Below are 25,009 nucleotides of genomic sequence, written 5' to 3' on the forward strand. Positions count from 1 at the left end.
TCTTAATAGGTGTTACGATTCTTGGGAGGGATACCACTGAGAAGCAGCATATCATTCATAGAAAATTGGCCTAAAGCTTGCTTTTTGTGAATGAAATTGTTTCAAGTTTAAAACTGGCTGAGTTGATATTATAACTACAGCGAGACAGCTGACATGATGACTCTAGGATTAGACTACTGATTACAGCTATGTTTCTGGTGTGACAGAGGCTTGACATGGAGGCAGGAAAATAGTAGACTCTGAACCTTACCTGGTCCAGTTGTACGTTAGGCTGGCCTTGGCATTGTTGGATAGTGCTAAATATGCATGTGTGAGCCATAAAACATTCATTATAATTTTCAGAGCACAGATCAGTTAGTGCTGGCCATGCACACACACACATGTGTGTCTGTGTAGGTGTAACTTTTTGGACTTCAGATTAATTTTGGAAAAAACCCTACATGATGAACAACCCAAAGAGGTGGTGGTTCCTCTTCATTGGATGTGCTCAAGTGAAGGCTATGCAGCCATCTGTCTGTGAGGCTTTAATTTAAATTCCCACACTAAGCAAGGGATGCACTTGATGACCTAAACATCTGTCCATTTCTGGGATTCTATGACAAATCTGTGGATTAAACATTTGTCCCACTTATTGAATATACAAGACCATCTGTTTTTAACAGCAGAGGTGTTGGGATGCCCTTCCACCATCTCTATTTGGCTCTTCTCAGCTCCCTTCTGAGCATGAACTTTTTTGCTGTTTTTTAAAAAAGGACCCCTCCTGTGGTATCCAGTTGTGGGAGTGTGCCTTCAAGTCAGCGTTGACTCCTGGAGACTGCCTGGATAAGTTCCTGCAGTTTTCTTGGCAATATGTTAGAAATAGTTTGCCCTTGCCTCCTTCCTAGGGCTGAGAGTGACTGGCCCAAAGTCATCCAGCTGGCTAACCACTACACCAAACTGGCTCTCTCCAGTTAGTTTGAGCTAACTTTTTAAAACTTCTGCTTAAGGTAAACTACATTTACCATCCTGTTTTGCTGCCATCTAGTGGCCTAATATATTACTGATTTTTTTGCACTTAGTTTTTACAGAAAAAAACAATACGTTTTTGTGATTAGACTGAATTATTTTGCATGAGACAAATCTTCAGTCACATTCTGCAGCAAACCAAATTTATTTTGCTCTCATGTAGCAGGTATACTTTCAACCTGTAAGAGTGATTACTTGCTATTGTTGTGAAATTAGTTCTTGTATTGGACTAGTGGTTGCTTTTGTTTTCATAGGACATAAATTAAATATAAGGGGGAATACCTCAGTGCACAGATGTTGATTTTCTTAAATAATGTCATATCCTCATGTGCAACTGTGGTGTTTTATAGTTCTGTCTAAATCTCAAATTCCTTTTCATAATTTGGAAAATTGTTACTGTGGCTTTACTTATACAAATGCCAGCGTGTCTCCAATGGCATGAAATGCTCAAATGTAAGAGATTTTATAATCTGTGCTTTTTATTTTTTTCTCTAGGGCATCAAGAGAAAATCCAGCCATGCAAGAAAAAAAGAGATCAAGCCTTTGGCAGTTGTAAGTATTGAGATATAAATATAAATACTCGCATTTATTAAAAATAATATGCTCAGTCTTCTAGGGTCTTTTTAGTAGTAATGGGACTAATGACTGCACATCTATTTTCTTTCATTGTCTAGTATGCCGGCCAGGTAAGACTGATGTTAAAGATGAATTATATTGTAAGATGCATCCTGAAACATTGGTTATGCACTTGGCAGAGAAACATAATTGCCTTTCTCTAATTGTGGCACTTTTAAAACCACCATGTAGTTTGCATACATATTGATTTCAGTCCACCAAACCTATTTGAGGGAAGTTCTAATTTTTGCTTATGGCTCTGATTAATACTAAAGCTGAAATTACTAAAATTGTACATGAGAGATTGCTTGACTGTCCTGTGTCCTCAGAGCTTTTATTTTATTTTTGTGGGGAATAATTTAGGAATATTTGGTTGATGAAAGTGTTATGAGTTGACAAAATTGCAGGGCTCAGCTGCTGAAGATTCAGAATCCTACAGGATTGTGTCTTCATAATAATTTTATTGCAACTCATGTTGTACATTCTTGCCTTCTGCTGTAGTGTTGGACTGATCTATAGAGATTGTAAATCCCTAGTACTAGGACTGATTTATGAACATTATAATCTGGTATGTTTGGATATATATCCATTGATTTTAGGTTAATTGGATATATTTTGGGTAGCCTATGTTATTACAAAAAAGAGAGATGAAAGCAATATTTATTTAAAAAGTAGGCGAAAGAAACAAGAGATGGGAAAGGAGCAATCTTCAGTAGGAACCTAAAAGATGTAACAGTAGGCACTTCATGAATTTCACAGGTTGAGTGCGTTCTCAAGTGCAGGACCCAGAGGAGGCTGTTCTGTGAGGAACTGCAAGTTGGCCCTCTGCCAGTCTTGTTATACAGAGCTGGTCTTCCCCTGATTATTTTAGTAATCAACCAGGACAGTCATAGTAGAAGGTGGTCTTGATATATTCTGGTCCCCAAATTTCTAAATTATATTAATGTTAGTAGTTTCATTGCTAGAAGTGTACTATATACATATAAGGGAAGTTGAAAAGCCTTTACAGGTAGTCCTAGGGTTACAACCCTAACTGGGACCAGAATTTCTGTCGATAAGTGAAGTGGTCATTAAGCGAAACATTACTGCAGTCCCAGTTGCAGTTGTTAGGTGAGGACCTCATGTTTCTCCTGCCCTGTGCGAACTGCCTTCACTTCAATTCCACCCCCCGCCTCTGTCCTCCCCCAAGTCTCTGCCCTTTTGGCTGTCCTGCACACATGGCCAAGATGAAGAGACCACTGTATTCTGCCACTGCCACCTACCTACTGCCCCTTCCCTTCCCTTCGCTTCCCTTCCCTTCGCTGACTGAGACTGCTGAAATGGGGCAAGCCCACCAGGAGCCTGGTGGCTGGGGAGGCGGTGGCAAGGGGCAGAGGCGAGCCCCGTGCTGACAGAGCCCTGAGCCGTGGAGTTTGGGGCCAGCTGGCGTCAGCAAGCCCAACAGAAGGGAGGCGAGACAAAGATGACGGTCAGCAGGGGGTAGCAGCGGTGGAATACAGCCGCCTCTTCATTTTGGCAGTTTGCTCAGGGCAGGAGAACATGACTGCAGGACACTATGACAGTCATAAATGTGGGCTGGTCACCAAGCACCCAAATTTTGATCACGTGACTGCAGGGACACTGCAATGGTCATATGTACGAGGATCAGTAGTAAGTCCATTTTTAGCACCATCGTAACTTTGAATGGTTGCTGAACGAATGGTCGTAACCTGAGGACTACCAAAATTATCAGGGGCCAGGGTCTTACAATTTTTGATGACTGGCATCATCTTTTTGTGCATCCCTAGAGAAAACTGTTCCTATTTTTAGAACTAAATTTTTAGACATCTGGCTAGCCTTCAGCTCTGCTCTATACATTTTTGACTTGAAAGTGTATGGCTTAATTCTGATGAGCTTTATAACTATTTCCTAATGGTGTGGCTGTGTTGGACAGTGAATGGCTCTTCTTTTCCGCTATTTGTACTTCTGCCCTGCTTTGAGTAGGGCACTGTGTGGAGTGCACATGCACATGTGAAACTTTTATGACCAAGAGGCTGTCTGTACTTATGTATTCAAGTGCTCTTGCTTTTTTTTTCCCTCCAGTTTTAGCAGATTATTCAGTTCATCAGCCAACACTGCTAAGAAACCAGAACCACCAGTTAACGTTAAGTACAATGCACCAACGTCACATATTACTCCTTCAGTCAAGAAAAGAAGCAGCACCTTATCTCAGCTACCAAGTGACAAATCAAAAGCTTTTGATTTCCTTAGTGAAGAGTAAGTTGTATTTTCTTCATGGAGTAAAAAATGTGCAGGCAGAACTTACCAACTCTAGTAGTAACACCAGCATGGTCAATATACTTCTGATGATTTGGCTTTGCACTCTGGGTATGTCTAGACTTGTATTTGTGCTGAATGCTGAGGGGGTGTCAGTGCCTCTTCCCAGCTTGAGTTTGTTGCACCAGTTATGTGTCTTCTTGAGGTCAAACCTGGCCATGGTGACATATGCCTTATTTACCTATAAACTGGATTATTGCAATTCAGGCTACCCTTGAAGGGTAGAAACTGCACCTAGCCCAGAATATAACACTGAAAAGGCTGGTGGGCATTTTCATAAAGGATTATAGTCCTTTAAGTCCCCCAAAGGCTCTATTCCTTACCAGTTTCCAGCCATAATTCAAAACATGGGTAATGGTGGATTTTAAAAGCATAAAAAAACTTAAGATGGAGGGTACCCTAGAGACCAAATTTTTCCAGACCGGTCTGTTTGTGCAGTCAATTGTCTGATGGAGAGAGACTTTTCTCTCTGTTCCAGTTGACAAAGACAGTGTCTTCTTTGGTGGTCAGGTAAAACAATAGAATTCTTTATGATGGAAAACTAGTTGGATAATTTCTAGATATTCTGTTGTAAAGTCACATTTATTTAGGAAGTTGTTTGTTTTATTGGTGTTTGTTTTTATTGTGTGTCATTATATACATGCTCCACTTACCACTACACCTTCTATACTGCGTGCACAATTATTAGGCAAGTTGTATTTTTGAGGATGAATTTCATTATTGAACAACTACAGTGTTCTCGGTCAGTCCAAAATGTTAATAAACCTCAAACCTGAATATTTAAGAAAGTAAAAGTGAGGTTTTGGCTTTCTTAGAAGCATATCTATGTGTGCACAATTATTGGGCAACTATTAGTGTGCAGAATTATTATGGAACTAAATGAAAAATGAAAATTCCCCCATCTCACTTGTTTATTTTCATCTGTTAAAGTGAGAATAATAAACAACTCAAAATTTACAAATAAACATTTCTGACATTTCAAACAAAAAATCAGTGACCAATATAGCCACCCTTCTTTGCAATAACAGTCATAAGCCTTCCATTCATGGAGTCTGTCAGTTTCTTGATCTGTTTCTTGATCTTTTTGTGTGGCAGCACCACAGCCTCCCAGACACTGTTCAGAGAGGTGTACTGTTTTCCTTCACCATAAATCTCCCGTTTGGGAAGGGCCCACAAGTTCTCAATAGGGTTTCGGTGAAGTGAGGAAGGGGGCCATGTCATTATCCTTTCATCTTTGAGGCCTTTACTGGCTAGCCATGCAGTGGAGTACTTAGATGTATGTGATGGAGCATTGTCCTGCATAAACATCATGGTCTTCTTGAAAGATGCAGACTTTTTCCTGTACCACTGCTTGAAGAAAGTGTCTTCTAAAAACTGGCAGTAGGTTTGGGAGTTGATTTTGAGTCCATCTTCAACCCAAAAAAGTCCAACTAGCTCATCTGTAATAATACCAGCCCATACCAGTACCCCACCTCCACCTTGCTGGCGTCTGAGTCGAAATGGGGCTCTGTGCCTGTTACTGATCCAGCCCATCCATCTGGTCTGTCAAGAGTCACTCTCATCTCATCAGTCCATAAAACCTTTGAAAAATCTGTCTTCAGATATTTCTTGGCCCAGTCTTGCCGTTTCAACTTATGTGTCTTGTTCAGTGGTGGTTGAGTTTCAGCCTTCCTTATCTTGGCCATGTCTCTGAGCACTGAACACCTTGTACTTCTGAGCACTCCAGGTAGGTTGCAGTTCTGGAATATGACAGCACTGGAGAATAATGGTTCCTGGTAGCTTCACGTTTGATTCTTCTCAAATCTTTGGCAGTTAATTTGCATCTTTTTTTCTCAACACGTTTCTTGCAACCCTGTTGACTATTTGCAGCAAAACATTTGATGGTTCTGTGGTCACGCCCCAATATCTTAGCAATTTCAAGAGTGCTGCATCCCTCTGAAAGACTTTTTATAATTTTTTACTTTTCAGAGTCAATTAAATCTCTTTTTTGGCCCATTTTGCCTGAGGAAAAGAAGCTGCCTAATAATTATGCACACTTTGATATAGGGTGTTGATCTCCTTAGGCCACACCCTCCCTCATTACACAAACACACATCACCTGATATGCTTATATCCAATAAGCATTCAGGTTCATCTAGCTTGGAGGTGGAAAATATGCATAAAAATGATATGATCAAAATACTCACTTGCCTAATAATTGTGCACACAGTGTATTTTATGAATCTCGGTTGATAAGTGCTCTGAATATTGCATAAACCCAAGAGTATAATAGATAATTATATATCTAAAGTTATATAATTTACAATCCGTGACACTCATTCAGCATTGCTAAAGTAGAACCTTTGTTGTCATACTTGAATCTAGCGTAACATACTAAAAAAACCACACCAAATTATTTTAACTGATTTTTTCATTCTTTTTTCTTTTGAACACTGCTTCCATTTATAGTGTCTAGTTTGCATATGTTTTGCACAGATAGCAGTTTTATTAAGAGGGGATCACAAACACCCAAAGTGCTATATTTTATACAGTAAATGGGAAAGTACAATACAGGCATAAATAACGCAGCCTTTGTAAGAACAGTGTTAACTGTGTTTGCATGAATCTGGCTGATACTTGTAGGTGTAATTTATGGTGAAGAGTGACAGAGCTCCTCCTCCTCCATCACATTCCTTTGCTGAAATATTTGCAGAAACAAGAAGTTAAGCCCTTCCTTAATTTTCAAAAACTGCTCAGCAGTTCTCTGCAAACTTGAAATGTCCTTGTTAAGTTTCTTTTTCCCTCCAAGCTTTCTTTCTTAATGGAATCTCAGTGGTTCCACTGGAGCATACTGGAACTTGATGCTCCAGGATGAGTAGGGCAGGACAGATCATGCACCATACCTTGAAAAAGCCCATGGACATACAGAAGAGTATTGGGACAATATGTTTTTGGAGACTTATCCATGACTTTCTGTATTCTATACTAATTGAAGTTTTTATATAGTTTTGAAAGGTAGCTTCAATAATTTAAGCTTTAGGCCAGAGACAGATTTTTTTTCAGGCCTTGTGTTGTACTCAAATAGTGTGCTGGGAGCTGCTCTCAAAATTACAGGCTGGGTTAAGCCAAGCAAATGAATGGCACCAAGACAAAATTTTAATGTGAAATTCAAATTAAATTTAATATTAGTTAATTTAATACAATTAATACTATTTATAGTTTTCCCTTTCTGTCATATAACATGTAACATTTGACAGTAACTTTGGAGAAATAATCTTGGGGACTGGATATGGTACAACTGTCCTTTAAGGAACAGAAGTCTAAATCATTGTTGACAAGTCTTCATCAGATCAAGTTTAAGTTCTTCTTCTTAGAGATTGCTAAGGGACATGCTGGGTATCATCATTTTCAGCTTCCAGTCATACTGTGGATGTCAAAATACTTGAAGCCTGTAAATATAAGAGACAAAACAAAAGAGGGGCAGTCCTATTTAGGATGGGAATACCAGCCTTCCCAATTATAGCATGCCCATAATAGTTAACAACATATTATGTCAGAAAGATCTTCTTTGTGTGGATTTCAGAGCAATTTAGGTAGCTAGAAAGATTTTCATATTAAAATGCATGATTATGCCACTTTGTAAAATAAATGAAGAGCATAAAAATTTCATAAAAATTTTCACTACAGCAATTTCTGCTACTCTGTGATTCTTCTAGATAATAAGAAAATACAATCTCATTCGGTATGATATTATTTTAAATATTACTATATTTATCCAAACAGAAGTCTAGTTTTCTCTCAAGTGATTTATCGTAAACTGGGAGGAATTTTAGATTCACTGATAATACAATAATGGAGACAAATTGTTATTTTTTCTTTTTTATAATCTGTTTTAGTGGAGGATCATCTTAAATTCAGGACTATGATTTGGGTAAATATAGTAACTTTAAAGAACACCTGTTTTTACATTTACTAAATCTGCATATCTTTGAAATGCCATTTTAAGAACATGGAATTAGAAAGGAATAGAATGATTTGGATTAAAAAAAAATATTTCCTTTGGTCTAGGTCTGAGGCCAGTATGGCCTCACGAAGAGAGCAAAAGAGAGAACAGTATCGCCAAGTGAAAGCTCACGTTCAGAAAGACGATGGTCGAGTGCAAGCGTTTGGCTGGAGTCTTCCTCAGAAATATAAACAGGTATTGTGTTAGACATTAGCCATCTGGCAAAGGAGAGGTAAACCCAACCTTGTGTATTACTTGTTCTTTATTGTTTAAGTATTATTGTTCCATGGGAGTATTGTGATCACTGAAAGCATTTCTACTTACAAATCAAAGATGGAAAAATATAATAGTTGTTTGAGGATTTATGACTGCTATACAGTATAACCAACTGTAAAAACAAAGGGTTATATAAAACTAATAGCCATGAAAAATTAATATCCAGTTTGAAAGAGTATTGGAGCATTTTAAGTATTGGTGAAAATGAAGAAGAAAATCTCATTAAGTTGCAAGAGTTGGTTTGGCTAAGAATGTTTAGCACTTACCCCCTAATTCTGGTTCTGTACTAGTGCTGAAAAGGCTTTTTAAGCATCTTGCCTCCTGTAGCAAGGAAAATCCTGAGGAGGAGTTCTTTTGCAAGTTGCAATGCATGAGGAGGCATAAAGGGAAAGACAATACTATACTATTGCTAAATGGTTGATTAAAACCTGAAGATTTTAACTAAAATGCATAAGGATGTATGGTTGTGGACTGGTAATCTTGTGCACTTCTTATATGAAATCCCCAAATATTCTAATGAAGAGAGTTAGGCTTTTAGAGCCTTCATATGAAAAGGCAACATTTCTATTTAAACATAAATGCTCTTTAGAACAAAAGCAATAAAAGGTCATTAAACTGTAGGAAGAGTAGGATGGCCTATTATTCAGGCTTCCTTGTAATGGAATATTCTTGCTGCACTTTGAAGAATGGAAAACATGCCTGCAACTTGTGTATTTCATGTATCTTGAGGACTGTGCAGATCTCTCTCATTCATTCTCTTCCTCTTTCTTTCTGTGTCTGTTAGCCTATTCTTGGATAAGGGTGTGAAAGACTTTTTAAGATAGAACTGTACCACTCTGGATAGAAAAGTATTTTCTACCCCTCGGCCTTTTTATTTTAAAATCAAAGAATCAGTTATCTTTCACATGCCTGTGAGTTTAACATTCTTTCTGTTGTGTCAAATCCATCAGATTCAGGGTATGGTTGTGAGTATCTGTCTGTAGGATACCAGCATGTCTTAATGTAAAATAAAGAAAAATGGGTGACATAAGGAGACATGCAATAGGGTTGTTATCCTCTGTCATTAATCTAGACTTTAATACTAAACTTGATGCTACAGATTGTATCTCTATTTCTTTTTCTGTCTTCCTATAGACAGAGTTTTCTGTTTCTTCTATTTTTTCTTGCTCTGCTTCAACTTGCTGTTTCTTAGTTAAATTATCTTAAGATCTTCTCACTATTTTAAATCTTTGTGCTCTCTGGTTTAAATGTGCCTAAGCCTATGAATAAAAAATAGTTTAATGAAAGGAGCATAATCTTTTTAAAGTGAGAAAACAAATGGAAACAACTGTAGTTGTTATAAGGAAATGCCAAAGTGATCCATGCTGAGAAAAATCATGTAGAAGCTAGGGTTGTACTTACTGTGTGAGAAAATGCCCCACTAATTATCTGTTGAAGACATATCATCAGAGCACAGCCTTCATCTCATTGCCTACCTGCCTGCTGCATGAAAGAATTGTGTATCTTTTTATTGCAACACAAGACAGCCTAGGCAGATATTCTAAGGAACCTTCAGAAGTCAGTGATCTGCTGAGCTGTAGTTAGCTGGTGGGTCTTCTGTGAAGGTCACTATTCTCTGCAACATTTAGGCCAATGGGAATGTTCTTGATTCATATCCATCCGTCTTCTGGAAGACTGCTGAACAACTGTAGAAACCTTTCCCTGCTGCCACTTAGCAACTGTAGCACCTCTGTAGCAGGGTGAAGTGGGTAGCTGTACCATGGAGATGCTGACTGCTGATCTGTTTCAAAGTAGCTCTGTAGCTTGCATCCTTTGGGGCCCGTTCTTCTATCTAAGGAGTGATCATTCTGTGGGACCAGGGAACTGACAGTAAATGACCTATGGATCTTGTGCTGCCAGTTACTTGGCATTGAAGGAAATATTCCCCACCAACCTCTGTCCTCTTTCCCTCCGGGTTCTCAATGCGGAAAGAACACCTATTATTCTTTATTGCCAGGCAGATTAGGTGTTCAAAGTGCAGTTAGCACTTTTTAAAGGCATCATCTTTTTCTGCCAGCTCTTGCATTGAGTAATAGCACTTTAGTGCTTCCACGTGAAAGAACGCTAAATCTGTTAGCACATGATAGATATTATAGAAATGTGAACAAAGGTCAAAGCAAAGATCTCAGAGGTGAATATGCAGAATATCGGTATAGTGGGCTCAGTCTGATGCTTGCTGCCCTGATGGTTATCACTTCTTTTGTCTTGTTTGGAATTCTTGTTGCCTCAGAGATGACAGGATTAGGACATTCTCCTGATCCAGAAAGTTGATTCCTGTTACAATATAAGTCATTGGAATTTCTGTACCAGCATTTCCATATGATAAAGGCTAAAACTATTCTTCCTCCACAAAAGGGAAATCTTGACCAGAGATCTTTGGTTGCTGTTAAAAATCTAATTGGGAATGTTACTGTAGTCATAAGGCTTGGGTGTGATTTGATGCTTTGGAAAATAACTTGATTTAACTTGGATGAAGTCAAAGCCTGTGTGACTTAGCTTGGAGCCCATATCTGAAGCAAAGTTTATCCTTCAAATTGAGTAGAATGAAGAAAAAAAAAGATTGTAACTATTTTTATTTTTCAGTGCAGTGGGATGAAATATTCAGAAACGGTGAACAGTGACTTTTCTGCCCACCAAGATGTATGCCCAATTTGAAAAAATTAGGTAGAGGAGTTTGGGAGCTAGACTTCTTTATATTCTGATTTTAAAACTAACGAGAGGAGAGGAAAGGAAAGGAAAATGCCCATAACCTTTTGTATTTGTGAGAATGGATGGACAGTGCAGGTACATCTCAGATTCAGCATACTGAGAGACTGATAACTCTGCTATACTAAGTCACATGGTCTCTCTGGGCAGTCTTCCACATGCATAGCTTCTTACGGTGGCTTCTTGCACTGGGAATGGATAAGGACAGAGTTGTTCAGTGTGATTTAAATTTTGTTACCTGCCCCCCCCAAATGCCTTTACAGACTCCCCCAAGTCTTATTGCCTCCAGTATGGAACACAATCCAAGCTAGTAATGGCTAGAGAAAGACAATCTTTCCAATAATTCATTGTACATCAAGAAAATGCTCAAGGTCACCACTAATTTCCTGAACTAGTTAATAGTTTACCCAGGAAATTAAACCTTTAACTGCTCATATTTCTGATCTCCTAGAGATGCTTTAGCTACCAAAACCTAGATCTCATCACAGCCCAGCAGATCACAAGAACTCTGTATTTTCCTCAAAGTATGCAACAGAGATCAAAGAGGCCTGTATTTACCGTCCCGCCAACACTTCTGATGTCTAGTACTCTCAGAGCCAAATGAATGACTGTTATTATAGAAGATTCCTATTGACTACAGAATCTGTGGTTATCAGAGATTTTTCACATGGTGGAAACAGACCCATGATTCATTTGGTGTCTGTGGTCCGCTGAGATTCCAAATACTTATGCCTAGCTGTTTGGCATTTGAAAGGCATATCTTCATAAAATTAGAAAATACTAAATGTATTAAAGCTGTTATTGAGAATGCTTCATTAGAATTCAGTAAGCGCGGAGTAATTACTAGATGGCCATCAGAGTTCCTTTAGCTTGAATATGCTGGCCTTAATCTAGGCTTAAAGCCCACGAGTACTATGTATTTGGCTTCACTGTAGTTCAGATGAGTTAGACTACAATTATCTGTACTTGAAGAACTTATTCCTATTAATCCACCTTATATATTACATGTTCTCCTTTGGGGCTTACAAATAGTCCTCGCTCATGGCTTTACCGAAATCTCCATTTGCACTACTAAAGACTAAGGATGATAAGGGCTTCTTCTGGAAGTTATATCAGGCAGAAAGACACTCAGAGTAAATTGAACCCTATTAGAGTAGTAGAGCAGAGCAGCTGTTGGTGTTTCACTAAGAGATGGTTCATGAAATATGTTTATGAATTATGCCAGATACCTTCAATAAATGCCAGAGATTGGTTACCCTGCCTCAGTGTGAAGGCCTTTGGAAAAAGAGAGCTGCGAGTCTTCTTCCATTTACCAAGGCCGAGGCTTAAGTCAATTTATGCGTATCCCACTCCGGAATGCCTCTTCACACTGAACAGAGAATGGGGATTGGTCACTGGGGTGCTTCTGCTTTCGTGCGATGGAAGCATCCAAAACCTGAACTAACTGATCAGGAGCTGGCTTTCTAATACTTGTAGCAGGATACTTTGCCTATATCCATCTCCCCTTTTTTGTGTTTCAAAGGTCTTATGGGATGAAATGCAGTCACAGGATTCCTGTCTTCCTGGGTGATAGAATTAAATCATTGGCTCTCAGTCTCATATCAAAATCAGTGTTATTTTTTATTTCATTCTTTAGATTATAAATGGTAGTGGTCCGGGTGACAACAAGATGAGGAATTTGCCTGTGCCTGTTTATCTGAGACCACTTGATGAAAAGGATACATCCATGAAGGTAGAAGAGTTTTTATTTTCTTTGTCTCCTCTCATATACTATAATTAGATGCCAAAATGTCTGGGATATTGTTGGGTGCCTTGTGAGGGGTGAGCCAACCGTGTTGTGAGTTGTGTGGGTGGGGAGGCTCATTGAATGTGTGCCCTAGCCTGGGTTGGGAGGGATTGAGAGAGCAGGCTGGAACATCATGACAGTAATGGGCAGGATGCCCTCAGGGACATTGGGTATGCTGCTTGGAAATGGTCCCACTGCCCAGCCCTCAGTTTCTACCCTCAATGCCTGGTTATTGGATTCTGGGTGGCCCTGGGCTCTGATGATTGCTTCTAAATGCCAGGTGGGCTTGTAATCAAGCCCCCCTCATGCATGATCTTATGATGGATGAAGGTGGCAATTTGCAAGAATCTCTGATTATTAAATTCAGGTACATTTCTTTTTTTTTAAAAGGCATGGATAATACAGGCTGCACTTAAAGCATTGTTGTCTTCCTGCATTTCATAAAGCTTTATCTGATAAAATGTTTATCAAGTTCTTTTGTCATTAAAGCTGTGGTGTGCTGTAGGAGTGAACTTATCTGGAGGGAAGACACGGGATGGCGGTTCAGTAGTTGGTGCCAGTGTCTTCTACAATGATATTGCAGCTCCAGACATGGACAGCGGCAAACAGAGAAGTGCATCTCAAAATAGTTTGGATAGATTGGATCAAGAACTCAAGGTAATGCCAGAGGTAGATACAAAATGCAAATAGCTTTTCAAAACTATTTCATACTTGAAGAAAATGGAAGACATCTGCTTTGTGTTTGTAGCTGAAAATACTTCTTAGTTCATAGTCATGAATTTGAAGAAAAGCCACTGTTTGCTTTACATAGCAGGCAAGTGAATCACTGTTTGGAAAAGGCCTGCCAGAACAGAAGTTAGGGAGGAGGTGCATTTTTTTTCTCCCCCATTTTTTTTCCTTTAATGGCAAACGAAAACATAGTACCTTCCATTGGATTTATTGGGAGGGAAGTAATCAAAGTCACCACTACAGTTGGCATAGATTTGCTGTAAGGATGGAGGTATATCTGGGGACCAGTCTCTGTAGTGCCTTCTCCTATCACTGAAGTTCTGACATGGGAGAGAAATGAATACAGGTCTCTCTGATAGCTAGGAAATTGTTCCCTGTTGAATCTCCCTCTCTGAAAACTGGTCAAGGACTGCAGAATATGCTCGGGTTTCCGGGCTGGCTCATTCTGGGTGACTAAAGAGAATCCCACATTTTCTGCAACCAACACATTCAGCAACCACCTGATATATTTCAAAATGGAACTAATAATCTGCTGTGGCATTTGCCTCCTTCTCACTAATTTGCAAGCTGCTGTAAAGTATTAGAAACATGTCCAGCTTTGTATGCTAAGCTATTGCTTCCTTCACTCAGTTGTGCAACATTAGGGATATGCAGCTACTCAGGAATGAAGGGAAAAAAGTGTTCCAGAGGGGAGGTGGGTGCACTCAGGCACCCATTGGCCCTGCCTTAAAGAAGCTGCACCTTTTCCTGGGCTCACGGAGCAGGGCTGTGGTCTCAGGAAGATATATATTTGAGTTGAGGATTATGGAAGTAGCAACAGGGCCCAGTCATGTTATTTATTTATTTATTTATTTAAATTTATTGGCTGCCCATCTCCAGCTGTTGCGCCTAGTTAGTACCTCCTTAATTCAAGTGCATATTTGGAGCATGTATCTGGCAATTCAGTGTTATTCCTCCCCCCCCGCCATAAAACAGAGATTGTTATTGCACGCTTTACATCATGTGTGATTTGGCTGTATGCTTATATGGGTTGGTCTTGGTTTTCCCTATACAGGACCAGCAAAAAGAGCTGAAAAGTCAAGAAGAACTGTCAAGCCTTGTTTGGATCTGTACGAGCACCCACTCTGCTACGAAAGTTATCATTGTAGATGCTAACCAGCCAGGAAATATCCTAGACAGTTTCATTGTTTGCAATTCTCATGTACTTTGTATAGCTAGTGTGCCAGGTAAGAGCACAATATAACAACTGTCTAAGTTGGCAAGGATTTGTTTCGCTTGTTTTGACAAGACTAGACACTCCTGGCTTTGGTTAAATTCAGCTAAAGAGCTGAGCCATTCTCAGACAACATTTGCAAATTGGGTATTAATCTTTCTCTTGGATAGTTCAGACTGTTAGAAGTGCCTACCTAACATATAACCTACTTTGTAAATTGCAAAAATGCTAGGTGGCCAAATTCTGTAAAAGAAGCCAACGGTTTCTATGGTGGCTCAGAAAAAAATAAGTAAGATCTATTTGAAAAATCCTGAGTTTTTATAAACATGGAATCTATTCTGAATACTATATGTCTAAGACCTGAGTTCTGCTAAAGCCAGCCAGTTATTTCTAAGAACCAATAAATTTATTATGGTACTTCATTTATTAATTATGCTGTTTCTTCAGGTGGGTGGAGTTTCATGCTGAGATAGCAGTGCATATACATTGTTGGGTTTTGTGTTGGGAATAGGAGTAAAATTGTAAGCACTGAGGGGTTGTATGAATTGTGGAATTATAAACAGTGGCCTTTCAACGTCTATTTAATTCCTTTATTTAAAATATTCCATCTCAATTTTCTAAAACTTAAAATGGCCTGAAAGTAGCTGCATCAATCAAAATTGTTGATTATGATCTGTTACATTGGTGAATTGATTAAAATATATAGTGTCTAATTAATAATTAAATAATTAAATAATAAAAATGCAGCAGTGCAGGCAGTTATGTGTGCTTCTCAATCAGGGCACGTTACACCTCTGCTCCATGAGCTGTACTGCTTGCCAGTATGCTTCTGGGTTCAATTCAAGGTACTGGTAGTTACCTATAAAGCTGTTCATGACATGGGGCCAGGTTGTTTGAGGGACCATCTCTCCCCCATTGTGTGTACCTGTTCCATCAGATCTGGCAGGAGGGACATGCTGTGGGCCCTATCTGTGAAAGTGTCATCTGGTGGGACCCAGGAAGATAATCCCAGAGATTATGGTTATGTTGACCTTGGATTTTGGGTGTGTGTTTATAATTTTATCCTGGATGCTGCTTATGTATTTATTGTTATGCTGTTGTTTGGTTGTGCTTTTTGTTTTTAGCTGGCCAGAGTTCACATGGGTGACCTCTGAGATGGGTGGCCATATAAACTGAAATAAACAAATAAGTGTCTCTGTAAAGCCAAGAATATATAGGGTCTTGGGAATGTAAAGTGTCTCAGAGCAGTTTCTGTGTCTGTCAGATTGTGTCTTTATTTTTTTGCACAGCATCTGTCTTACAGAAACAGCCTTGGGGGCATGGCTGGCAAATGAGGTTGTGTATCAGATAGAAGGATCAGCAGAAGTAGATGAATCCTTAAAATTGTGGATGTTGTTATTAGATATTAGAATAGTGTTAGTAGAATATATATCGGAACAGGATTGGATTTATTGCGGGGGCTTGTTTCTGTATCTCAGTGGTAGAATCTGTCACTGTTAAGGAGCTCTTTTAACCTATGTTGGATTACAGGCAGCAATCCATCAGTGTTAGATGAAAATGTCACTGCCCTGGGCGAGCACTGGAGAGATGTTTTGAGTGGTTTTAACTTGGAACTATAGGTTACAAGAATCAGTTTTGTGTTTTCTCTTGTGTCACGTAGCAGATTATTCCTGGATACCATTCTGTCCCTATTCTGTTTTTGTGAAATATCCAATGTAAATTCCTTTGTTTTGAATCTGAAAAGGCTTATTGATTGGAGACTTGCAGCTAAGATTTCATGGGAGGCAAGCCATGAAAACTGATGCCATAATAAATGTGTTATTCTTTTAATTTACCACAAAACACTTTGCTTTTACAGTGTATTCCTATGTGATCTTCCTATACACTTACAGAAATTTAGTTTTAGTAAGCTTTATGTGAGATTATAGAGGATCCTTGTGTTGTCTCTTTTACTCTAGATTAAGGTAGGTAGCAGTCCGGTATATTTCTGCAAACTAAGTGGGATGCTTTGTACATTTTATATTAAAACATTAGCTATTAGCTTTTCTTAATGCCCACACCTGCGTCTTGATTATTTCTCTGAGGAAGCTGTTTGTTCTAGGTTCTGATAAATTTTGCTTTGTGGTTGATATATTGATTTGCAAAGATTTCCAATAAGGTAACTATAGAGTCCTAGGTGCTCTCTGAGCTTGATTGTTTGTTTGCAGACATTTCATTACCTGACTAGGTAGCATCATCAGTGCTAGTGAATGTGGGGTTTGCTCCCTGTTTATATACAGTAGCTTGCCTTGTTGGTGGGGATGTGGCTTTCTCCTTGGTAGTTCCTTGATTAGAGTATTGTTTTCTGCTTGATTGTTTGTCTGGTGTTAATCCCTGCTTATCTGGGTGTTGGCTGCTGGAGAGGATGTGTTCTGGTCTTTTTATTTCCTTCTCAGCTTTTTTATTGTCTCCTTTGAATGGTGTGTAAATGTGGTTTCTCTCTCAGAGAGCACCTAGGACTCCACAGTTCAGCCCTGAGCTACATATGTTCTTTTCTTTTGGAAGGTAACTATAGTCAAGCTAACACATGTAACATTTTCTTCCAGGGGCTCGAGAGACCGACTACCCTACAGGAGAAGAAGGATCACAGGAACCAGACTCTGGTGTAGTGGATAAGTCATCCTTGTGTGGCAGTGTAAATAGCAACAGTTCAGCAGAAGCAGACAGTCTGTTAGGAGGAATCACAGTAGTTGGATGTACAGCTGAAGGCATTATAGGATCTGCTGCTACCCAGAGTGCCAATGCTGCCTTACCTGACATAAACAAACAGCCAGGTATAAAAATACTTACCATTCTGTTAAAAAGAGGTTAACTCTCCTTAATGTTGAGTTAAGCTCCTAGCAGCTTTGTAGGCACATTGACATAGTTTCCTCAGCAACAATATGGAAGTGGTTGCCATCTTCCAGGATTTTAGTTTTGACTTTCCAATTGAGTCAATTGGGTTTAAAGGCAACAATAAACTGTGGTTAGTTTTAACAATTTCTGATTTCCTTGTGGCTGAGGGGAGAAAGGAAAGATGGGGTGGGAGTGTGCACAGAAGGGCCTTCCCAGAATGCTAACCAGATTAAGCATGGCGTTCCAAAAAGCCCTTTGGATTGAGGCCGAAGCTTGCCCTTTGCTTTGGGGCGAATTAGGTTAGGGCTAATTGTCACAGTCTTTTGGTGAGGTTCAGCTTTGGGAAGAGAAGGAGATGCTATTAATAAATAGCCGCTGTAAATATTTATTTGAGTCGGATGGGGTGTATAAATCAAATAAAAAAAAAATAAAAGTAACCATCAGTGAACTGGAAAATTAAAGTATGTTGTATGGAATGATGAAATAACCCCATGTTCACTGCTAAGTTCACGAAGGAGGATAATTTCAGTTTGGAAGAGTCTAAATATATAATACCTTTTGCAGCAGATAGCATCATACTTTTTATCCGTTGCAGTATGTTACTTTGGGGGCAGGGATGGAGAATGTGTACACTGATGAATACAGCAAGTAGATAAGATGGGTGAATTCCTCATTTATCTTCTCACTATCATGCTTCCTATATCTTAATTTAAGTACAGCTTCTTAGCGGAGAAAACAGAAAGGAATGTTTGAAGAAGTTGAAAAGGAATTACTAATTAATACACTTAAATTCGTGCATGCTTCATAACAGCAGGGAGCTGAATGATCATTCGAGTTCACCTATAATTGAAAAATTTACTCAGATGTTACAGCTGAAAATGATGCGGTAGATGAACATATACAGACAGCAGAGGAAGCAACTGAAGCAACAGAAGTCAGTGCTGGCTTGGGAGAAGAAGTAGCAGATATTGCACAAAGTGGCGTTTACACAGAGCATGTCTTCACAGATCCTTTGGGAGTCCAAGATACTGTAGAAGGTTCTCCAGCTTTCCAGTCTAGGTATGCCTATTTTGTACTAGCAGTATGAAGCAGCTGATGGAAATAGGTTATGCTGTGCTCTTCATGAGAAAATTTCACTATTCCCGCTGGTTTCTTCCCATCCAGTAAGATCTGGAAGAGTGGGCTGTCTTTGGATCTCTTCTTTAAGAAAATGCCATCTGCACAGATTGGGGGACAAGCTTTCTCAGGCTCAGCTCCCATTTTGTTGGAACAGTATTCCTACGCGGCCACCTGATTAGACTAGGGCTCTCCCTGTTAACATCCAGAAAGCTATTAAACCCTGGCTGTTCCAAAGAGTTTGGAGTGAAGTGTTATTGGGAAGAAGGAAGTCCCCTGCTATAGTATGCATTGGTGTATGTTTATTCTTTGGCAAAAAGTTCACTGCAGTTGTAATTTGTTGCTTTGTCTTGCCCTTCTTTTGCCATTTTAATGTACTCTTCGCAGTCCTCTTACTGGAGAGGGTTATGTAAGCTACTCCATTAATTAGAGCAGCAGTTAAGCCCAAGTAAGTAAGGAAATAAACCAATTCTTCTGTGGATCAGGTAGCTGCAGCACCTGATTTTAAATGGCACGGGTAAGTGTGCTGTTGACATATAAATAACTTCCAGTATTATTTATTTATTTAGGAAATATACGTATATGGCCACCCATCTTAAGCAAAACATTTTGGGTGGCTCACCTCACAATGCAAAACAATAAAAATCAAATAGAGAAAAATAATATAAAAATACCAAATACATATTAACTGGTTATTTGAATAGCTGTTCAGGTTTAACACATCATATTGCAAAGAGAGAATCTTTTGGCAGCCTTTACATGTTATTCAAAGTCAAAAGTAGCAAGTTAAAATACCTGCTTCCTATGAATGGTCAGGAGTGCTGGTATGTGCTTTTTAAATTCCTTCTGCTTACTGTCTGTGTTTTCTTTAACATTATTCATGTACAAGGATCCCAACATTTTTCTTTTCCTAATAAGCTGGAATCTGAAGTCATGGTTTGTTCATGCGTTCTAATTCTTGTCTTGGGTGGGAATGACAAGTGGAGATCTCAGTTAACCTGAGATGAGTCTTCCTAGTTCTACTGTTTCTGCTGACGGGGAGAATCAGCAGAAGCAGGCTGCATGGTGACTTCAGCCTGCTTGTTTTATACAGTGGAGGAAGATGTCTAGCTGGGGCACCCTTCTCCCTAACTTTGGTAGCCAGGACCACTTTTGTTTGTTTCCTTAAAAGTAGGGAAGACAATAGTCTCCCAGCCAGTTTTCTGTTCCTGCCTGGTCTGGTACACACATTGTCACAGGAACCCCTTTTCTGCTTTTTTTCTCTTGGTTCTTTTCTTTCTGATCACTCAAGTATCTCCAGAGATCTGTTTGCTTCCTGGAATGTTTACAGTCCGGATATATACATTTGCCAAATGTTCCTTTTGTGTTTGGAGCAGGACAAATGGGATTCAGCCCCTGTCCACCTTGGTTCCTCAGGTACTTGCCTTCCTTCAGTCTGAACTGGATCAGTGCTTGCAATGGAGCATGCTGAAATGGAAATTCTCAGTATTGGCACAAGTTCTTGCAGATGCTGAAGGATGGTCTGTATCCACACACTCACACATCAAGCTGTTCTTGCGCAAACATTTCTGTTGAAGTCTTCATGTATGCACCAATTACTCTTATGAGACAGACACCTGGTCCTAAAATCCCTGATGTGTGACCCATTCAGACCATTCAAACAGTGGCTTTGACTTGGAAAATAGCTTTCTTAATATCTCTAAAATCTGCTGAGCATGCATCTGAATAGCATCTTGTTGTCAGGGTTGAACTCTGTGTGACCTTTTTATATTCTCTGCTCAAAGAGAATTTATGCCTTAAAGTCAGTTCAACTTTCTGCAGATAACAGGATCTTTGTTTACCATCTGCCCATTCATCTGAAGAAACAGTGGCACAAACTGGACATCTGCAGTTGAAACAGCCTGGACAAGAATCACTATCTCACAAAATTTCTTCATCTGATTTCTTCATCTGATTTCAGCAAGTTTCCTTAGGTTGGAAGGGATTCTTGGCAATGGTTGCCAGTTGTATCTGGACCTACACCTGCACCTCCTCCTGCTATGTAGCTTAGTAAGGTATTGCCCCAGCAGGAATAATGGCCTGTGCCTCACAGAGCATAGTTACATCAGCTACTCTAGTAATCATCTCCTGAACAATATAAAATGACTATGTGGTTCTCCATTTCTTCTTTGTAAGATACTAATAAGTCCATTATGGAGATGTTTACTGATGCTTCCTTTAGCATAAGGATCCTGCTGCAGGTGGTGCTTCAGGTGAAAAAAGTTCCACAAATAACTCCTACTGTATTGGGACCTCTGTGTATCCATAGTATCCAACTATGGATACTGTGCTCTACTATAGGAAAATGTAATGTGCTACACTTACTGTGAGGGTCCTTTTCCCACAGTGGGTGCAGTAAACTATTTCTTCTGTTTATGTGGTCTTTCTTCTGTACAAAGTTTCTGTCTCTGCTGGCTGGTTCTGTACATTTGCTGGGAAGTTGCTGTTTTGGTGTGCTTAGGAACATAATAAGAAATTGACCCTATCTACTGGAGAGGGTGGGACGAGTAATCCAGCTACTGACCTCTCCACCCATTTTTTTAAAAAAAATCTTTTGTGGTATTGCCAGTTCAAAATAAGTCAGTGTTTTAGGAATTCAGGCTTAGTGTTTCATGCTAAAAGAATCTTAATGTAATCAGTGGCCAAAGAAAAGTTGGTCAGCCAGAATTCCCATTTCTGTAATGATGCATTAAATAAAATGATGTGCTGGTCTTTTAAGACAAATGTTCCAATATTATCAAATGGATTATATAGCAGAAAGCCTACAGTGAAAACCAGGTGCTAAAACTTCATATATATCTTCAGGTTTAATATGGCATAACACTGAGACAAATGTATGCGTTAGAGCTAAGTACAGATTGCATGCTCATGATCTAACCTGTAACCCAGTAATAGCTCTTCTCATGCCTGTTTCAAAATATTCTTTAAAACAGATCAAATAATCAGAGGAAATCCCATAGGGCCAGGACTACCACTGAGAATGCCCTAGTCCTAGTAGTTTTTAGGTAAGCCAGACCTCCATCTGGTGAGGCGGTATGTGCAGAAGACTTTTGGTCAGAGATCATTGATTGATTATGTGTCATCAAGTCACTGTTGACTCTTAGCAACTGCATAGATAGATTTTCTCCATGATGATGGAGAAAATAACCTGGTCTTTCAGGTCTTCCAAGGTCTTCCGATGGTACGCTCATTGCCACTATAACTGAGTCTATCCACCATGCTGTTGGTTGTCCTCTTCTCTCTCCTTCAATCTTTCCCAGCATTAGAGCCTTCTCCAGAGAGCTGGGTCTTCACATAATATGTCCGAACAAAGATCATAGCTCCCAGAAAGCTGCATATGAGGAAAGCCATTTCAGATAGACACAGCCCAAGCTTTTTATTTATTTTTATGTAATAATAAGCACCATGAATTTAACTCAGGAATCTAATGAGAGCCAGAGTAGCTTGGCTAGAATTGGTGTGTTAAGCTTCTGACAGAAGCCTGGCTGCCGTGTTTAATACCTTTTGCAATTATCCTGGTCATCCCAACTTAGAATATGCTACAATAAGTAGGAGTTTGTCAGTTCTAACCAGATGTGTCCTCCAAGAAAGGACATAATTCATATATTGCTTGCAGCTGGAAATAAGCACTCATTACCACCAGCTGACTTTTAATATATGTTTTATTGATTTTATAAACTCTATAAATAATGATAGAAATAAAATGCAAAACTTGTGAATATCGGTTGAACAATTCAAACAAAAACTATATACAATTTAAATTTAAAAAATCAATAAGCTAACGTGTAAAAGAAAAAAAATAAAAAAACATGCTTTTTTTCCCCTAACAGTACTAAAATACTAATTACATCTTTATAAAAATTGCTACAGGCTCAATTTTTAAACAACAAATCTTGATCCTATAGAATCATATTGTCCAGTCTTTCATTTATGTCAATACTGTAAAGTGCCAATTCACAGTCTTTTGAATTGAATTTTGAGAGTTAACAGATTTCATTAAGCCAGTCTTTAGAGTCTGGGGCACACAAATCATTCCACAAAGGCATTAACTTTTTACTGTTATTGTGTTACTGTCCAGGCACAATAGATACAAAGCTCTTCATAAATAGAAAAAAGAATCCAGTTTGGAGATACATAGTTTAGCAGCACAATTCTTTTAAACCTTACTTTTCTCCCAAGAACCTGGTTCATCATGGTAATAATAGCTAGGCAAAAAAGAACTGCCATTGGACATGACCAAAGCTTATTCATTAATGTGCCTTCAAAGTTAACATCTCCAATATCGATGGACAATCACAATTCTTTTTAAACATCTGTTGGGAAGTTTTTAAATCATATGAAAGATACTTAATAGTTCTTAAAACCTGAGATCATTTATTTGTAATATGGGATATTTCAGTTCTCTATTCCAAATTGTGCTGATGAGTCCTACAGTACAGGGACAAAGAGCACCCCAAGGAGCAGGGAAAAACAACCCCATGAAGAACAGGGAGAGTCCTTTCTTTCTGATTGAGGACCCTAAGCCAGTCCCTAGACCCTTGGACTTTCTGGGTTCAACTTTAGCCAGACTGCAGTTCAGTCCAAGCAGAAGTCAGTGAGGGAGTCGAATAGACCTGCATGGTCTCCACATAAAGATGACAACTAGTCCCACACTTCCTGGCAATTGCTCCCAGCAAGTTCATATACGTAGGTGTAGAACACCACAGGGGAAAGAAGGCTATGTGGTGGAACAGTATTTTCCAAGTGCCATGACTGAAACCTGCTTTTGGACCTGGGCTACTAACCTCCAGCCATCTAAGGCAGTCCAGAAAGATACTGTTGTCAGTGGTATAAAAAAAGAATGACAGATTAAAGAGCACATGTTGGGATATATTTCCCCTGTTATGCTCCCTCAGTAGATTGTCAGAACAACCAGTGCTATTCCTGTACCACGGCTTAGCTCAAAGTTGTAGGGTAGGGAGAAAAACATTTTCTGCCTGTTCCTTCCCCCCCTTTCACTGCAGTAACTTACTCTTTGATAGGGAGTTGAACAGTGGATAGTTTGGGAGACAGCTGCTTTGGGAAAGGGGGCATTTTGGACTAGGAAAATAGCAAACTGGAGTTCACTTCCTGGCATCCCCATTCTACATTATAGTTTGAATTTACACAGAAAGATGTTGAAATAAATAGAAGTTGTTGGTGACAGTTCTGTGATCTTAGGGCTGAAAGCAATACTTGATTTGTCGTCAACTGCTAGTATCTTTCTTAAATGTAGTCCCTTTATCAAAATCTGTTGATAGGTAATGTAGCTGTTTTACAGTGATAGGAAAAAACTAGTCAGGCCCCTGGTTTAAAAACATGTCCAAGTAAGTTTTTGAAATGAGAATTTTCAGAGGAATTGTTAAAAAAAAACAACTAGATTTACATCAGATGGTGGTTATGAGAACTCTCCTAACTCTCCATAGAGTTAATTGCCTCAAAACACAAGCACTTGACTTAATCTGCTGTAGAATTGTTTTAAACTCCAGCAGTCTTTTTTCATACTTTTTAACTATTTGACCTTTTCTTCCATTTTCAGCAGTGAGTCAGAGTTGTATAAAGATGTTGTTGAATTACCAAATGAGCAGGATCTTGTGAGAGAAGAAGCGCAAAAAATGAGTAGTCTTTTACCTACTATGTGGCTGGGAGCACAGAATGGATGGTAAGTCTGTTTTTTGTACTTTTGTTAATAATAATATTTTTGGAGTAAGAATACTAAATATTGGCAGTGTGCAAAGTATTTTGAGTTTGAAATTGGTGGCTCTGGCCAATTCGGGAAGTGTTCCATGCTCAAAACAGTTCTCTCTAAAACTAGCTTGGAACAGTGTCAGATCAGATGTTTTGTACCATAGCTAAATACCTCTTTTTAAACATTAGTTGCAAATTCTAATTCCAGATGAGATTTTCAGTGAATGAATACTAATTGGGACTCATCCCTAGTCATTCATTGGCCTGCTTAGGAAGTGAGACTCAGCTAATTAAAGCTGATATTTAGAAATAAGGTTTAGATAAGTGTAACTATTTATGCTATGGTTCTTACTGGGGGGAAAATGCGTGGAATAGCACATTGCTTTGATGTGGAGAAAGCAGTCCTCCTGTCAACCAGGAAAGTTTACAAATCATGTCTACTAGATTTGTTGTTGCAGCACTCATCCTCAGTCCTTTCCTGATTTTTGCTCAGAACAGAGCTAGCTTCTTCAGGTCCTTTCTTTTAACACATTACTTGTAACAATTTCCCACTTTTTAAAAGAAACGTGTCTTGCTTTCTTCTTTCCTTTGCTTCTGAGTCATGGCT

At 39.1% G+C, this 25,009-nt stretch overlaps 1 protein-coding gene across 5 annotated transcripts in view; it reads left to right on the plus strand.

Annotated features, from left to right (window-relative positions):
• Positions 1-25,009, plus strand: part of SPAG9 (sperm associated antigen 9) — a 93,435-nt gene that overhangs the window by 49,405 nt on the left and 19,021 nt on the right. For 4 of the 5 annotated variants that reach the window (XM_007424589.3, XM_007424590.3, XM_007424592.3 and 1 more), the window contains 9 exons: positions 1,501-1,557; positions 3,703-3,876; positions 7,984-8,113; positions 12,576-12,671; positions 13,215-13,382; positions 14,509-14,680; positions 17,253-17,480; positions 18,405-18,600; positions 24,254-24,376. In XM_007424589.3, coding sequence (XP_007424651.2) covers positions 1,501-1,557; positions 3,703-3,876; positions 7,984-8,113; positions 12,576-12,671; positions 13,215-13,382; positions 14,509-14,680; positions 17,253-17,480; positions 18,405-18,600; positions 24,254-24,376 — 1,344 coding nt within the window. The remainder of the gene's footprint in view (positions 1-1,500; positions 1,558-3,702; positions 3,877-7,983; positions 8,114-12,575; positions 12,672-13,214; positions 13,383-14,508; positions 14,681-17,252; positions 17,481-18,404; positions 18,601-24,253; positions 24,377-25,009) is intronic. The other variant, XM_088138449.1, reaches the window with a different exon arrangement.

The sequence above is a fragment of the Python bivittatus genome, unplaced genomic scaffold (genome assembly GCF_059951505.1).
Source record: "Python bivittatus isolate LINGU-HERP-01145 unplaced genomic scaffold, Pbiv_v1 ctg000220_np1212, whole genome shotgun sequence".
Taxonomy (NCBI): Eukaryota; Metazoa; Chordata; class Lepidosauria; order Squamata; family Pythonidae; genus Python; species Python bivittatus.